The 18,083-nt window shown below is 45.4% G+C and overlaps 1 protein-coding gene across 1 annotated transcript in view; it reads left to right on the top strand.

The window, feature by feature from the left end:
- Window positions 1-1,106: 1,106 nt before the first annotated feature.
- The window catches only part of RpL4 (ribosomal protein L4), a 46,053-nt gene continuing 29,076 nt past the window's right edge, over window positions 1,107-18,083 (top strand). Inside the window, exons 1-2 of the mRNA XM_053787655.2 lie at window positions 1,107-1,265; window positions 7,215-7,389. Coding sequence (XP_053643630.1) covers window positions 1,263-1,265; window positions 7,215-7,389 — 178 coding nt within the window. The 5' untranslated portion in view covers window positions 1,107-1,262. The remainder of the gene's footprint in view (window positions 1,266-7,214; window positions 7,390-18,083) is intronic.

Here is an 18,083-nt window from a genome sequence, read left to right as displayed (position 1 = left end):
TTCTTGGGTTATCCTGGGTGGCTAACCCCCTGGGGTTAAAAATCCGAACGAAATCTTATCTTATCTTATCTTATGTGCATCTACCTTGGCTGATACCTATCTCCAATACACCAGGGAGGAAGGAGGGGCAGCTGCCAGCTTCAGGGAGTCCCAAAAGTCTAGAAAATATGGAGAACTTGCCCATCATTATATGTTTGTTCCCATAGGCTCAGAGACCCTTGGCTCATGGGGAAAGAGTGCATCTAAATTCCTTAAGGAGCTGGGAAAAAGACTCATCAGGGTAACTAGGGATCCCAGGGCAGCTAGTTTTCTGTTCCAGCGGCTCAGTGCGGCTGTTCAAAGGGGTAATGCCTGCAGTATTTTGGGCACACGCCCCAGCTCTGAGGAGCTGGATGAGATTTTCACCTTATAATCGGTGATACACACGTAACAACATGTACCTTATATGCCACCTTTATATCAATAATGTATCTCTTAAATCTTCTGTACCATATTATGTAATAAAATATTCCTATTAGTAAAAAAAATAAATATGAAAAGATGGGGTGGTAGGGGAAGTGGAATATTCAAACGGCTTCAGGAAGAAATCCAAATATTTTTCCTTGAAGCCTTTTTATCCACTTCTCCGAGGCTGTGGGTCCCACAATTTACACCAGAGGTGGACCCCATCCTATATTAAAAAAAAATAAACTTTTGTATATACAGTTTTCATACAAGATATGAATACAAATGTCAGGTTTGGCTAGTAGCAATTTTGTTATGTATGTTCAGGTGTAGGTTGTCATCCGTTAGTTATAAGGATGTTGTTTTCTTATAAATGTTTTCATGTATTGTGATTACGTCAATGTGTGATATGCATGTATACTGTATATTTTAAATAAAATAAAAAAAAACTATTGTACAACTATGATAAATTTCTTTAGTGTTAAGTAGTCAGTAAGCCATTAAATTAAGTCGGCCAATAATGCCTAGGCATAATAGAGGATCTCTTTGCATTGCAACCCATTATTGAAAAAAATATAATCTCAATGTACTACTTGCAAATATATAAATAAATTTGAAATTTGAATAAGGGGAGGGTGATGATGGGGGTAATGTGGCAGCCATTGTTGGTGGTGGTGGACGCCGCCGCCGCCACCGTCGCCGCCGCCGCCACAGCTACTCTCTCTCTGTGTGGACGTGGCTGAGGTAACATCATCTGTACTGTATTGCTGTGTTTCAGCCCACAACCATCACTCCACTGCCTTGGATCATTCATCAATATGGTCAGTGTCTCGTGCATTACTTCAAACATGTTTTTAATACTTGATATCCACTAGGGTGTGTGAAACTTTTGGAAATAAGACTTAAATTAATGTCCATATGTTCAAAATGGCCGACTCTCTGAGGCTCTTGTAACTCATGCGACTTTGTTGGTGATCCATGAATGTAATGTATGTATGGAAAGTTTAGACTTGGGTGAAATAACTAATAGGAATGACACATGAGAAAGACTTTGTAAATATAAGAACGTAAGGAAGGAGTGCGGCCGTAGGCTCATTGGCCCCCATGCTGTGTAGTTCTAACTCAAACCCACCCACCCACTCTTGTATTTCTCTTAAATATTTTTAAATCTAGGTTTTCGTTTAAATGACGCCCCTCTGGTGTTTTCCACTTTTCCACAACTCTTACCAAACAATGGAAATAGTGACATTTTTGGGTTATCTTAGGTTCTCGACACACGCTGCTATGTATGATAATGTAACGGTATTTGTCTATACCTGAACAAACTTGTATGCTTGTACTACTTTCGTACATTTCTGAATCTAAATTTTTCCAATGAACTCATTCCTGCGATTCATGTCTTGGAGAGCTAAGTTTTTAAGCATGTTGGAGTGAACAAGGTGTGAAGGGATTCAGGGAAACAGGTTAGCCGGGCTTGAGTACTGGAAATGGGAAGTATAATGCTTGCACTTTAAAGGAGTAGTTTGGAATATTGGCAGTTTGGAGGGACATCTAATCTGTCGTATCTGAGTGCCTCTGCAAAAACTAATTATGCATGAGTGATGGCGGAAGTGTTGAATGATGAAAGTTTTTTTTTTCTTTTGGGGTTTTCCTTTCTTTTTGGGGTCTCTGCCTCGGTGGAAAACTGCCGACGTGTTAAAAAAAAAAAGGTTAGTTTCTTTATCAACTTGCATTTTTTCCTATTTTCCTATATTCCATTTATACATTGCAATCCAGGAAGATTTGAATCGACTGATACAGTGGTCAGAGAAGTGGCAGATGCAGTTTAATATAGACATGCAAAGTTCTAAGCAGTGGACAGGAAAATAACCATGCCATATATAAACTAAATGTGGATCCTAATATTACTGATCGTAAAAAAAGATTTGGGAGTTCTGGTTAACAGTAATCTAAAACCATGACAAGAAGCATAAATAATTAGTCCTCAGGTTCTTCAACTCTATAACCTTGGTTAGGCCTCATTTAGATTATGCTGCACAGTTTTGATCACTATTACAGAATGGATATAAATGCTCTGGAAAATATACACAGAAGGATGACAGTTAATCCCATATATCAGAAATTTTTTCCTACTAGGATAGACTGGGGGCCCTGCACTCTAGAAAGATGTAAAATTAGGGGGGATATGATTGAGGTGTATAACTGGAAAACAGGAGTAAATAAAGGGGATGTAAATAGCGTGCTAAAAATATCTAGCATAGACAGGACTCGCAGCAATGGCTTTAAGTTGGATAAATTCAGATTCAGGAAGGATATATAAAAACACTGGTTTGATGATGATTGTTGATGAGTGAAACGCTTCCAAGTACTGTCATAAAGCTAAAACATTGTGTAGTTTCAAAAATAGGTTAGATAAATACATGAGTGGGTGAGAGTTGGACCTGACTAGCTTGTGCTACTAGATCTGATGCTGTGCTCAAGTGAATGACCTACCTGACTAGGTTGGGTCATCGGCTTAAGCTGGTGGCAGACTTGGCCCTTCCTCGCATGGGCCAGTAAGCCTGCTGCAGTGTTCCTTCTTATGTTCTTATCCTGTCAACCTAACTGCAGCTTTAGGGCCCTCATTCTATCCTTGTAAGTAAGCAAGTTTTTTTAATATTTTATTGAAAATACGCTTCATTACAACAATGGACCCTGTAACCAAGGGTGAAAAAGAATTAAAACAAAATATACAATCTTGCACCATACTGGCATACACAGTTTACCTATAACCCATTACATGTGACAGACAAAAGCTAACAGTTACACACTAGGGATACATATAACTAAACATAGGTTATAGAAGAATCACCTACACCAAAAATACAATACATTAATATACACATCCCTGACCATATTATGAACTTTGCCTTTGAACAGCACTTATTAAACATGTACCTATATGGCTAGGTGCACAAAGAAAAAGGTGGTGTATGTGGTACTAACCAGTAACTTGGCCTGACACTACATCAGGTCATAAATATAACTAGAGCAATTTAGTATGTACATACATGATGCGTGCTTCTGTTAAAACCAATAAAAACATAATGCCGTATAGTGACTTATACCGACCTTTCCCACTTCCCTTAAACAGATTACAAACTCTTACCTAATTGATTATTTCCCCTCCTACACACTATGCCAAAACGACACAACGGCTATTTCATACATTCCCCAATACACCTAAAACAGGTATGTTATACCACAAGAATACAAATGCATACCCAGTCATACAATTATAAACCAGACATGTATCCAAGCCCTCACCTTGCATATTACTTAATTTTGTCCCTCTCAAGATGATCTCAATCATGTTACTCTGTCCCACCCCTCTGGACATCCCCACATTGTTGCATAAGCCAGGATCACAAGATGTGTTGGACTTTCCATAAAATTATTAACATGACCCTAAGTACCATGATATCATACCTGAATTAGTTTACAATGGGAGGCAAATCTTTTTTGCTGTCCCATGCAGTGTTCTCAGACTTCTGCTATTATACGCTGCTACAAAGGCCTTCTGCAGAGGACATTAACAAATATTAATTAACACAAAGAATGCATGAACTCAGCACTCCTATGCACATCCTAATTAAACACAATCCTTCTCACTTTCACCTATCACTCGCCCACACATGCACGTCAAACCAACATCTTTCGTCTGGCAAGCCCGTTTGGTACAACCCCCCCCTTTTATCGAACGCTTTACACAACAAACTAAACCCACTTCCCCCCCCCCCCCTCACAACTCGAGCAACTCCCCAACAGTGATGGACCTGTAACCCTCAGTGAAATCTCTCTCCCATCTCCTCCCATAAATTTCCCAATTCCTATTCGTTGTCCTACAAAAAATCCTCGCTAAAACTCGTTTCCTCGTCTTCCCATTATCCACCCCTCTCATTCCCCACGATATGTACACGAAATCTACCATTATATAAGCTACTCCCCGTGCTACATTCTCCCCCACCCCCCTGTATCAAGACTTAGCTCTCTCAACACTGACACCCCAGTTCCTCCTATCCTCCTGACCACGTTCCCCAGCCATTCCCTCACACTCCCCAAAAGTATACCACGTGATACTGTCTCCACCTCCCCACATAACCCACACCAACCCTCCTTTATGGCATGTCTATTTCTGAGGACTGATCCAGTAGGCAGAATCCCATGTAAAAAATTTAAACATGATCTCTCGCACCCTGGGCCCTAGCTTTAGTTTACCGAACAGGCTCCATATAGCATCCCATGCATACATCGGGAACAGCCCCCCAGCTGAGGCTCTCTCTCCTCTACCCTCAATATTCGATATAAATCCCCCACCTGTAATTTCTCTGGCTCGCGTGCTCACAAAGGTGCCCTCAACAAAATCTCACTCCCTCCATTCCCCACCTCTATACATTACCCTCAAAATGTCATGCAACCTTTGCATGCGTCCCCCCCCTCTGTCCCTGTAGTCTTTTCCACTCCCACCTGATGAAAATGCTTTTCACTCTCCTTCCCAGGTCCAACAAACCTAAACCTCCCTTCCTCACCGGCAGAGTCACCACCTCCCTCTTCATCCATTCACATCCTGAGCCCCATAAGAACCTAAAAACACTTGTAAGGATACGAGTAATCTCAGCCCTCAGCAATGGAAAAACTGCTGTTACATACCATACCTCACTGTACAGCAATACATTAATAACAAACGCCCGTTGCAATAATGTCAAGTGATCAGGCCGTAACATCCCCAACCGATCTTCCATGCGTTCCACCATTCTCAACGAATTCGCCTCCCTAGCCTCCCGGATCTTCCATGCGTTCCACCATTCTCAACGAATTCGCCTCCCTAGCCTCCCGTATGGTCGCCCCCATACAAAATGTCAGTTTCTACATCATTCGTTACGTCCTTGTCTGCCTCGTGCGTCACATCCTCTGCAGACGCACTCAATTGCTTCACAGCACCCTCATGCTCCACCTCATGTTGCCTTTCCTCCACTTCCTCACTCCACAACCGACCATGCCTACATCCATCCTGGCGGTTCTGATCAGTCACTGTAGGTCCTCGCCTCGAAATGTCACTCCTTGATATTCCCTGGTCCGTCCTCCGCCTCGCACATTCAGCCGCTATGTGATGATAACCATCACAGTCTACAAGTTCTACGTTGTCCAGCGTAAGTTACAAGTATTTGTCCTAAATTCCTCTAAGACCACATGAAGGTATTGGTTGCCTCAGTCATCTTTAGGCTAAAACTACCTTCTGAATAACCCTCATAAGCCCCTGCCGTCCACTTGCCTTGTTGAGCTACATGTACATTCCAAACTTCCCAAACACACTACGTAGGTCAGCTTCATTCGCCTCGAAAGGCACGTTATGTAACTTGAAACATCGACCATCTTTACCAGGATGTCCTCATTAACCTTGATAGCAACATCCTGATAATGATCGAGTAGATCCTCATACACCTGTGATGACGGCAGTTTCACGAACATTTGGTAGTTTCCATTTAAGGCTACACCGTAAAGGTCGCAATCCTCAATCCCATGTGTGTCTCGAATAATCAGAGGCAACAACGTCAACGCCGAATCTTGATTAATTGTACCTCTCAGTAATTCTATGCCAACAATGTTAATTCTGCGGCGCACCCCAACCACCATTGTGACAGCCTGGCTAGCACTTGTGCCAGTCAGAGAGGTGTAGCAAATGTCCACCCTCACCAGCAGCTTGGCGAGGAATGTGTCCAAGTTTATTTAGGTATACACAGATAGTTGCATAATTATCATACATAGCAGCATGTGTAGAAAACCTAGGATAACCCAAAAAAGCAAGACTGACCTCTTTCATTGGGATCCTTGTGATAAGTATTTATTTAAAAGTTCTAAACAGGTAAGTATCTTAACTGTCAAAACAGTTACAAAAAGATACACTAGGGGAGAGGTAACATTCATTGTCATTAAAGATAGGATCGGATTATGAAATCGCTCTCCCTCTCTGTAACCTTATTCATAAGGTACATTTTGGCTTTCTTCTTGAACTGGCTCATGCAATGACAGGGTTTAACATGTGTTGGCAGTCTCTTCCACTTTTTTATTGCAGTACAGAAAAAAAAAAAGTATTTGAAGCCTGACTACTGACTCTAGGTACAGCAAAGTTGTTCTTTCTCTAGTTCAATATTGCTTTAGTTCCCAGCCTCAACAAAATTGGGGACACTGGTTGTGAGCAATTTTATAAACTTCAACATTCAGCATATCCAGTTGTAATTCATCCTGGTCTACATGCTGTCTTGGACCCAGGTCCAGAATGAATCTCGCCATTTTGTTCTGGGTGATTTGTATTTATCTGTTTTTTGACTAATCTTTTCAGCATATCACTACAAACTGGAAAATGGTAAATGCAATACCTAATGACAAAGCAGATGTCCTTAGCTTCGAACTATAGACCAATAAACCTTGCCTCAATAGTGGGAAAATTTATACAATCAATAATTGTTGAGGTAATTCAAAGAAACCTCAGACTATTTAATGGTCCAAGTTGGACCGAAAGTCATGTCTGTTGACTGTGGGGGTTATTTTTGTTTGTCATGACTTTTTTCTGAATCTCTCAGGAATGTTTCCAGCACCTTGTTGAATCCATCATGAAAAATTCAGGTTATTCTGGGGGCATTGCTGTGGGGCTACCCAGTGCTAGAAGGGTGTACCCCAATTGTTCACTTTTTTGTTCATTCATTGTTGCTAATGAAACTTGGTAATTGCAGGCAACAACTTGTGCACGTCCCTTAGTGGGCGTCCATGTTGATGGAGCTGTCTCTGGAGTGTCCGTCTCTTTACCAGCTGTATTTCGGGCACCCATCAGGCCAGATGTAGTTAATTTTGTTCATGACCAAATGGCAAAGAACACCCGGCAGCCATATGCAGTCAATAAAGATGCAGGTTAGTTTGTTTTTCACTGTTAATCCATGTTTTGTGAGTGTATAGCTAGATCAGTTTTAAATAGGTTATACAGGCAGCCATAAGTTTCAATATAATTTATACAAGTGGCTGGCAACAGCCTGGTTAAACAGTCAACAGAAAAGCCAGATTCTAGGCTGGGCTGTGAGGATGGAAGACTAAACCAGTTGTAAATATGGGAAAACTTTGAAGGATTTAAAGATTTTAAATGAACTTGCTCCAGAATAGAGGAGATTTGCTGTAAAGAACTTGTGCCATATGCATTTTCTTCTATCCTTTCACTGTCCAACCCCTTCCCCCTCCCCTCCCCCATTAATATTGCTGAGAAAAAATATCTGAAATGGTAGAGAATGTTTCTGAAGGTAATGACTCCAAAAGGACAAAATTTTATGGAAAACTTAGAATTATGCAGGTGCAAAGTAGTGGTCTGCAGATTTTATGCATCAGCAATTTTGCCCATTTTAAGCCTATTTTTGTCCTTTAAGCCAATTTCATTGCTCCAATTGACCAAATTCTTAGCTATTTTGCTAGTATGTTTTCCATTCTCTTGATTGAGCACAAGAAATTGCTCATCTAACTACAGTGGAACCTCTGTTTTTGTCATTAATTCGTTCCAGAAAATCTGACAAAAACCGAATTTAACGAAAACTGAAGCAATATTTCCAATAAAGAAATAAATAATTTAAATCCAATTAATCCATTACACCCAAAAGTATTAACAAGAAATGCATTTTAGAAAATAACTAGGTTTACATACAGAAAACAATGAAATCAATAGAAAGGACTAATGAAATAAGGACATAAGAAAGAACACTGCAGCAGACCTACTGGCCCATGTGAGGCAGGTCCAAGTCTCCTACTGGCTTAGGCCAATACCCCAGCCTAGTCGGGTCAGGTCACATTCGCTTTAGGGAGGAGCACGGCATTTGACCTAGTAGCACAAGCTAGTCAAGTCCAACTTGCACCCACTCGTGTATTTAACCCATTTTTAAAGCTACACAATGTTTTAGCCTCTATAATCGTTCTTGGGAGTTTGTTCCATTCATCCACAACTCTTACTATATCCTTCCTGAATCTGAATTTTTCCAACTTAACCCTTTCAGGGTTTCCAACGTACAAGTACGGCTTACACACCAGGGTTATTGACGTACTAGAACTCCTAAATTCTAGTGCCTTCAAACCTAGCGAGAGAGCTGTTAGGCCTACATATGAAAGAATGGGTCTGTGGTCAGTATGCACAGTATAAAAATCCTGCAGCAAAGTGCGTAATGGAAAAAAAAAACTGAGTGTTGTTGGATTAAAACCGACTTTGAACTGTATTTTCGTATGGTATTTATGGTTGTAGTCTAGTTTTCCTGGTCTCATTTCATAGAATGAAAGACATACATGGTCCTTCACGGCACCCCATATTGGCCCGCTGCCACCACCCTGGTGATCACACACTTCAACCTATTCCCCAATATTTTAGCGAATAACTTACTATCTGCACACAGTAAAGAAATAACCCTATAGTCCTTCACCGTGTGCAGACTGGCCACCTTCGGGACCAAGACTACCACCGCCGTCTCCTGCAAAACCCCCAGCTCACCCCTTGTTTTCATCTCATTCAACAACCTCGCCAAGAACTCCTTAAGCATGTCCCAATTTTGTAAGTAAAACTTGCATGGCAGACCGTCGATTCCCAGGGATTTACCCCTACTCATACTCGATAATGCCCTCCACACCTCCCCTTTTTCAATGTCCCCACCCAGCGCTATACGGTCCCCCCTGCTCAGGACATTGACCACATGCCGTCCCAACTGCCCTAACGCTTCCCCCTGCACACCTACACTCAAAAGTCCCGAACCATTCATCCGCATAACAACCCATCCCTTCCGTCGTACGAAGCACCTGCCCCACACGAAACCCTCCGACCTCCTCTTGCACTAACAAACATTCCATCTCTGTGGCCGCCTGACGCTTCCACTGCCCCCGCAGAACACGTCGACGGCCTGTCACCCCACAAAACTTCCTCTAACCCACCCTTAACCCGCACTGCATTAAACTTCTCATTCTGCAATTCCCTGATGCTAACGGGAAAGATTATTTGGTATTCTGGTAGCGGGTGGTTAAATGATACGTCTTCGGAGGCTTCTTACTTTATTGTTAAGTAGTGGGTACACAGGCTTGTGTTGTGCCCATGGCCCAGGCAGGGCCATCCCACGAGAGAGAGCTGGGAGTACTTGTGTCTTGCTGCTAGGCCGCTGTGTCAGTGAGAGGGAGGCATGGGCCGGCAGGCTGGCGTGCCTGCCTAGAGTCCTGGCTACAGAGGGCAGCACCTGAGTGGCGCGAAATATGAACTAAGCTGGCAGACAGCATGGGCTGTCTGTGCAGACAGTACAGGCTGTCTACATACGCTCGGCCACCTACCTTGCGTCGTCCCGACGCGACAATACTGGTGGTAAAAGAAACTCGGTCTCTCTCTCGTAGGAACGGGGCACAGAACACAAAATAAAAACATATATATACATATGGACATTGAAAAAAAACTTCCTACATGGAGGGAAGAAAAAAACATGTGGGGTGTGCTAAACATCGTGGTCATAGGCAATGAGCGTTGAAGGGCATCACTGCACGCCTTCCTGCGTCTGGACATACTGCAACACGGGAGACATCACTGCGGCTGAGCTGTGACGTAACAGGGTACGGTCTCCTCTGGTGAAGCAGTCATCGTAGGAGTCGCTGCAGGTTTTCACTCAACCTAGGGCACGACATGCTGGTGCCCTTGAGTGAGGCATCGACAAAACTCGGCAACTGGGCAGGACTTCTGGCAAGCGACTCAGGACACTTCTTGACTGGTACTGTCGCTGGGCTGTCACTGCCGGCGAGCGTGGAGCGAGTCGTGGCAGAGACGACTGGGCGAAACATCTGGGAGTCGTAACATCATACACCAGACTGCAGTGAGAGAGCTAGCAGTCAAAGTGACATCTTCTATGTGCAGGCTGCTCACTGAAGCTTGTGAGACGAGGCTGACACAGCGCCTGCCGACAGGCCTGGCTGCAGCTTGACGAGTATCATCTCTCGACAGTTATAGCAGAGGTTAGCCTAAGCGTCCCCAGACTTGCTTCTCTACATATAACTGCACTCTGACGGTCTGAAGGTGAAGTGAAACAAATCTCGATGGGAATCGTAGCAGGTACGATTCTGTAGAACATCACGAGCGATGAGCATAAAAGCTTTCTGTACAAGAGGGCTCGTATGCTCAGGGCTGAGTAATCGGCTGTCACACACACTGGTCACACGGGTGACTTAACACAGTGGTGCTACTCAGGTCTGGCTGGCCCAGACCTCACTGGACACACGGAAACTTTAAAAACACACCGCTGTACATACGGTACAACATGGCTTAACTATCTTCTCGACAATACTGAAATAATTACTGAACACTCGATGGTGCAAATGACATGCTTTTCTGTGCGAGGGTGACAAAACTGACACTAAGACATGTACTACGTCAGGCAGACCTCTCGAGGTGACGTCAGGCAGACCTCTCGAGGTGACGTGTGAGAACACTGACGTAAGAGGACCTCTCGAGGTGACGTAATCTAGGTGACACACCTCTCGAGGTGACAAACCTCTATGACGTTTCGAGGTCGTCAATCTCAGGCAGACCTCTCGAGGTGACAATACGTGAAATAGATTACGTGCAGACCTCTCGAGGTGACGTCAGATGGTGTCACATCATGTGATGTCAGGCAGACCTCTCGATGACGTCGCGACCTCTCGAGGTGACGTCAGGCAGACCTCTCAGACATCTCGAGGTGACGTCAGCGAGGTGACGTCACATCTCGAGGTGACGTCGGCAGACCTCTCGAGGTGACGTCAGGCAGACCTCTCGAGGTGACGTCAGGCAGACCTCTCGAGGTGACGTCAGGCAGACCTCTCGAGGTGACGTCAGGCAGACCTCTCGAGGTGACGTCAGGCAGACCTCTCGAGGTGACGTCAGGCAGACCTCTCGAGGTGACGTCAGGCAGACCTCTCGAGGTGACGTCAGGCAGACCTCTCGAGGTGACGTCAGGCAGACCTCTCGAGGTGACGTCAGGCAGACCTCTCGAGGTGACGTCAGGCAGACCTCTCGAGGTGACGTCAGGCAGACCTCTCGAGGTGACGTCAGGCAGACCTCTCGAGGTGACGTCAGGCAGACCCCTCGAGGTGACGTCAGGCAGACCCCTCGAGGTGACGTCTGGCACGCGCCTCGAGGTGACGTCAGGCAGACCCCTCGAGGTGACGTCAGGCAGACCCCTCGAGGTGACGTCAGGCAGACCCCTCGAGGTGACGTCAGGCAGACCCCTCGAGGTGACGTCAGGCAGACCCCTCGAGGTGACGTCAGGCAGACCCCTCGAGGTGACGTCAATGTGATGCGGGCAGCAGACCACAGCATGTGGCTTGGGACATCTGGTAACTCAAGTGGCTTTGTAGGTCTACGTGACATCGGCCACACCCAACGTGGTGTTGATCTACGTGGCATGCTGATCCACGCAGCTTCGAGTGGCCTTGGGCACTCGGATACACAGCACTGGCAAAGAATTCACACGAAAAACAGCAGAAAACACAGCAGAGGGAGTGGACAGTGGTGAGTGTATGGTAGTGTGGTGGCGAGGAGCGTGGGTGAGTGTATGGCAGGGCGAACATCTAGCCATTCCTCCTCCTCCTCCACCCACAAACACGTGGAGAAGCTCACACTGGACGCAGAAATCACCACAAAACTCGCCTCTGGCTTGCTGAAACAGCTGTGCTGAGCTGAACAACAGCAGCAACATACAAGTGACGCTGAACACGTGACTTGAGAAACAGCGTAGGACACTGTAGCGTGGGGTCACTGTGACGCCACTCGCAATTCTCGAAGACTTTCGACAAATTTCGGCTGGATCCTGCTAGTACCTGTGTCTGGATGCTCAAAAGTGCAGACACGACATCAGGATAACTCGTTGAGAGACGGATGCTTCTTGTATGGGATGATGAAGTGAAGATGACTTCATACCTCTTCCTCCCTCTCTCCAGGCAAACACAGCTGCTGCGAGCACCGCTGTCACCATTTATAACGGACTTTATTTGGTAGTTTGTAAGCGGGGTGTGAATGAACTTCTTATGAGGCTTCTTACTTTATTGTTAAGTAGTGGGTACACAGGCTTGTGTTGTGCCCATGGCCCGGGCAGGGCCATCCCACGAGAGAGCTGGGAGTACTTGTGTCTTGCTGCTAGGCCGCTGTGTCAGTGAGAGGGAGGCATGGGCCGGCAGGCTGGCGTGCCTGCCTAGAGGCCTGGCTACAGAGGGCAGCACCTGAGTGGCGCGAAATATGAACTAAGCTGGCAGACAGCATGGGCTGTCTGTGCAGACAGTACAGGCTGTCTACAATGCGTTGCTTCAGCCCCTCTATTTCCTCTGCAGGATAGCCCCTGCCCCCTCCCCCCTCTCCCATAACAATCCTGCAACCGCCCCTCTAAATATCTTATAAGCCCAAGTGTCATCTGAGCCTCCCCTTGCCCTGTCTAATTTAATACGCCCTGATCCTCTCCTTTGCCAATCCATCCCACCATGCCAACATATCCCCAACATCCCATCCCTGACCACAACTCCCTCCACAATTGCGCAAACCCCTCCCTCCCCCCCTCCATCTGCAAGGAGCCGAACATTCAATTTCCAACAACTCCTATGCCTCCTAGGCAACCCGTCCCACCCCACTTCAACAAAAACTGCCCAATGATCTGAATGTGCTACTTCCACCACACACCCTTTCCACCCTTGCAATCTGTGTTACATACAAACGGTCCAGACAAACAGCATACCCTCCTCGCACAAACGTGTGCTCCACCTCCCATGCCTCTCCCGTAGCTACATCCCACAACCCCCCCCCCTTGCAAAAGATCCCCTAACACTACAGAGTGAAACCCAGCCCCTCGAGGCTCCACATCTTTCCTTCTTGCCACACAGTTCACCACCCACAACCGCAATGGGGGGGAGCGACCGGAGGTGGTACACTAACACATCCCTCAAAGGCAGTCTTGACACATCCATCCCTCTCTGCGGGCCCATATACACACTAGCGCCACCCTCACCCCCATCCACAGCCCATCCACTCGCATGACCCGCCCCTTTCCTACCTCACTACGATACACAAACTGGCTGGTCTCTCGCAGAAGAATGGTGACCCCCCCCCCCCTTTCAATCGAGTTGAAGGCGCAACAAACGCCAGAAATCCATCCAGTACTAACTCACACCTGGCTTTATAATTGTACTCTTACACAAAAGCTACATCCACTCCATACCTACGAAGAAAACCCACAAACCACATACACTTCACTCTGTCTCGCAACCCATTTACATTTACCGAGACACACTTCAAGCCAGCTATACCTTGTGCCCTGTCGGCACTGATCCGCCTTTAGACGCTTGCCGGCGTCTACCACCACGCACACGACCAGACACTGGAGGTCTTCCATTATCCGCCACCGGACCCCTTGGCCCTTAGGGCCGCCCGGTGCCACCTCTGCCCACACCTTGCCTGGCCTCTGTGCCGGGGTGAGGACATCATCAGTCTGACAATGCCGCCGCCCATTTGCACGATCCTTCCACTGCCTCCATAGCCACCTTCAGAAGGCCTTCATTATGCACCACTGCCTCTACGGTGATGACATCCATCCCAGCAGCCTGTTTCTCAACCAGCTCCTCTACATCCTGGGACCGTACACAAGACACATTCCCAAGGGATAATTCAAGCCCCTCCTCTTCCACCTCTCCAGGTGTGTCTAACAATCCCTTCAGCACAGTCGCTAATGTGTTGTCCACTCTTCCACGACTATCCTACCCTCCTCGCCCAGCATAACCGGGCCAACGGAGGAAGGATCTCCAGGTAGTCACACAAGACCCCTCAATCAGCTCCTCTTGCTCTCCACCTCTTCACTCAACAATGACGTCTTTGGACATGCACCTGACTCAGGCACCAGTCACCTCCTGGACGGGCTCTTCCATTGGTGGCTGCCTTATGTCCTTCTTCCACTGTTGGCGACCACATTGTGCTGCAAAGTGATCGTACTCTCCACAAAGACGACAAGTGCGGCATTGCCCAGCATAGGACACTATCACTTGCGTACAAAAATTGTCCATCACTACATACGACGGTATGGGATGTTTCAAAGACATCTTCAGTGAGAAGGTACCTTCAAGGAGGCCAGCATATGCGCCCTCCATCCACTTGCCGACTGTCGCCACATGTACATTTCCATACCTGCCATAAATCCGTCTCATCGGCTTCAAAAGGCAAGTTTCGTACCTTAACCCAAGTGAAGTAACGTATACGTCGATGAGCCTCGCTGTGACCGCTGGGTTGACAACCACACAACTATCCTGATATTTGTTGACCAACTGCTCGTAGGCTCGTTCGGAGCTTTATGAAGACCCTATAGGCCCCATTAAGCGCCACGCCACTCCTTAAAGTTCTTCATCAGCTACACCATAAGTCTCCCTGATGATGGCTGGCAGGATAACAGAAGCTGTTTGGGCTGTCACAGCTCCACGCACCAGCTCAAAACAGTGTTGATCCGCCTCTGTGGCTGCACCTCCATGTTGAGAAAATCTCAGCTTGCTTCAACGGCCAGCAAAGGGCAGTGTAACGCACGTCCACTCACTACAGAGGTCGAGCGACAAAAATGATTGCCATTATTAGGTTAATTCCATGATATATTAACCCTTTCAGGGTTTCATCCGTATTAGTACGGCTCACGCACCAGGGTTTTTGACGTACTAGTATGCCTAAATTCTAGCGCCCTCAAATCTAGTGAGATAAAGCTGGTAGGCCTACATATGAAAGAATGGGTCAGTGGTCAGTGTGCGCAGTATAAAATATCCTGCAGCACATTGTGTAATGAGAAAAAAAAACTTTGACCGTGTTTTTGGATTAAAACGGCAACTTTGCCCTGAATTTTCGTATGGTATTTATTGTTGTATTCTAGTTTTCTTGGTCTCATTCTATAGAATGGAAGACATTACAGAAATTAAGATTATTTTCACTGATTTTTTTACAATGAAAAGTACTACCTTGAAATTGAGCTCAAAGTAGCAGATATGTTCGAGTTTTACCAAAGTTCAAAAGTAAACAAATCATGCTAAGCGTCCACTACACGTCAACTGGCGAGTCTAATATTCTTTCACAAGTGCGCCGATATTATTTATGCCATTTTTTACATTAATGCAGTTGTCTGCGTAGCAGTAAATCTTCTATTTTTTTTTTCTTTGAGAATAGAAATTCAAAGTGGAAAGCAAAAGAATGTAAGAGGGCATTGGGACATGACTAATGAACAGAGGAAATGTCATTTTAGTGCCAGGAATGTCTTTCATGTTTATTCTGGACCCTGTATGGAAATTGGCATCTTTAGAAATTTGTGTGAAATTGGCAAAATTGCTAAATGGGTGGTTTCTTGCATTCATTCGATAGAAAAAATGGAGTTCTAGCGAAATAGTTATGATTTTTGCGACTAGTACACTGGAATTGGCCGAAAATAGGGCTCAAAGTTGGCAAAATTGCCGGTGTAAACATTGTCGAGACCGCTAACTTTGCGAGAGCATAATTCCATAAGTTTTCCATCAAAAATTTGGGCGACCCTGAGAACAAGTCTGAGGGGGCCTGTCGACCCTGAAAGGGTTAAAACTAAGGGATTTGTGATCACTATCCCCAAGCTCATAATTAACCTCAAGATTATTTATTAGTGATTCCCTGCTGGTAAGAACCAAGTCAAGCAGGTTAATTTTTCCAGTTGGTTCTGTCAAACTGTTTTAATAAAACAATCCAGAATCATATCAAGAAAGTCACTTGACTAAATTTGTCAAATTGCTCCAGTGAATTTGTCTAAAGCTGAAATCTCCCATTAGCACATTTTCGATTGTAGATGCCTTACGAATTTCATCCCATCGACGTTTACTGCACATCCTGTCAAGATTTGGGGACTTGTAAATCACACCTGAGATTAGTTTTTCATGGCCCCCAAGAAGCTGTCACCAGATTGTGGCTGACGCTTCAAATTTTATATCTTGTCTAACAACAGTTTAAATTCTGACATACATCGCTACTCCACCACCCTTCCTGTTGACCCTATCAGTGTGGAATAATTTATAGCCTTGTATGTAACATTCAGAAGGCATCTCTCTGATTGAGCTAGGTCTCTGTTATAGCAATAATCTGTTTCTTAGACTTGCAATTAATCTTTAGCTCATCTATCTTATTTCTTACACTAATGCTATTAGTATAGTAAACCTTATGGGAGCTAGTCTCTTGCTGCCCTCTGCTGTCTCCCATTGTTTTCTGACCTGATCCTTTGTTATAACTTTATGATGAATGTCATTTATACATTTACTGTTTTCAGCCCTCTCTGATTAAAATCCTAGACATGTCAGCAATGGCCCTCTTGATCAAGTTGGCAAGTGTTACCACCCCTGCCCCCAGAGAGGTGTACCACATCCTTTGCATACATGTCATGTTTGCCATAAAAGTAGTCCCAGTTGTCAATGAATGGGATTGCAAGTTCCTTGCAGTATCTGTCTAGCCAGCAGTTTACACCAGTTGCCTAAGACAACCATTCATTTCCCACTCCCCTTCTAGGCAAGATGCTACATACAATTGGGACCTACTTCACTTAGACTTAAATTTATAGCTGAGCTGTACTTGTCTAGCAGCTCTTCTCACCTACCCTTCTCAGTATCATTTCCACCAGCACAGACAGATAATGGGCTTGTTGCCATTATTTTTTTATTTTATTATCACACTGGCTGATTCCCACCAAGGCAGGGTGGCCCGAAAAAAAAAAAACTTTCACCATCATTCACTCCATCACTGTCTTGCCAGAAGGGTGCTTTACACTACAGTTTTTAAACTGCAACATCAACACCCCTCTTTCAGAGTGCAGGCACTGTACTTCCCATCTCCAGGACTCAAGTCCGGCCTGCCGGTTTCCCTGAACCCCTTCATAAATGTTACTTTGCTCACACTCCAACAGCACGTCAAGTATTAAAAACCATTTGTCTCCATTCACTACTATCAAACATGCTCACGCATGCCTGCTGGAAGTCCAAGCCCCTCGCACACAAAACCTCCTTTACCCCCTCCCTCCAACCTTTCCTAGGCCGACCCCTACATCGCCTTCCTTCCACTACAGACTGATACACTCTTGAAGTCATTCTGTTTGGCTCCATTCTCTCTACATGTCCAAACCACCTCAACAACCCTTCCTCAGCCCTCTGGACAACAGTTTTAGTAATCCCGCACCTCCTCCTAACTTCCAAACTATGAACTCTCTGCATTACATTCACACCACACATTGCCCTCAGACATGACGTCTCCACTGCCTCCAGCCTTCTTGCTGCAACATTCATCACCTATGCTTCACACCCATATAAGAGCGTTGGTAAAACTATACTCTCATACATTCCCCTCTTTACCTCCAAGGACAAAGTTCTTTGACTCCACAGACACTCGCCCTTTTCTTTCTTTCAACACACCGGCCGTATCCCACTGAGGCGGGGTGGCCGAAAAGGAAAAACAAAAGCTTCTCCTTTTACATTTAGTAATATACTGTATACAGGAGAAGGGGTTACTAGCTCCTTGCTCCCGGCATTTTAGTCGCCTCTTACAACACGCATGGCTTACG

This window comes from Cherax quadricarinatus, chromosome 39 (assembly GCF_038502225.1).
Source record: "Cherax quadricarinatus isolate ZL_2023a chromosome 39, ASM3850222v1, whole genome shotgun sequence".
NCBI classification, from domain to species: domain Eukaryota; kingdom Metazoa; phylum Arthropoda; class Malacostraca; order Decapoda; family Parastacidae; genus Cherax; species Cherax quadricarinatus.
The sequence above is the reverse complement of the archived record's forward strand: the minus strand, read 5'-3'. Positions and strand labels throughout refer to the sequence as shown.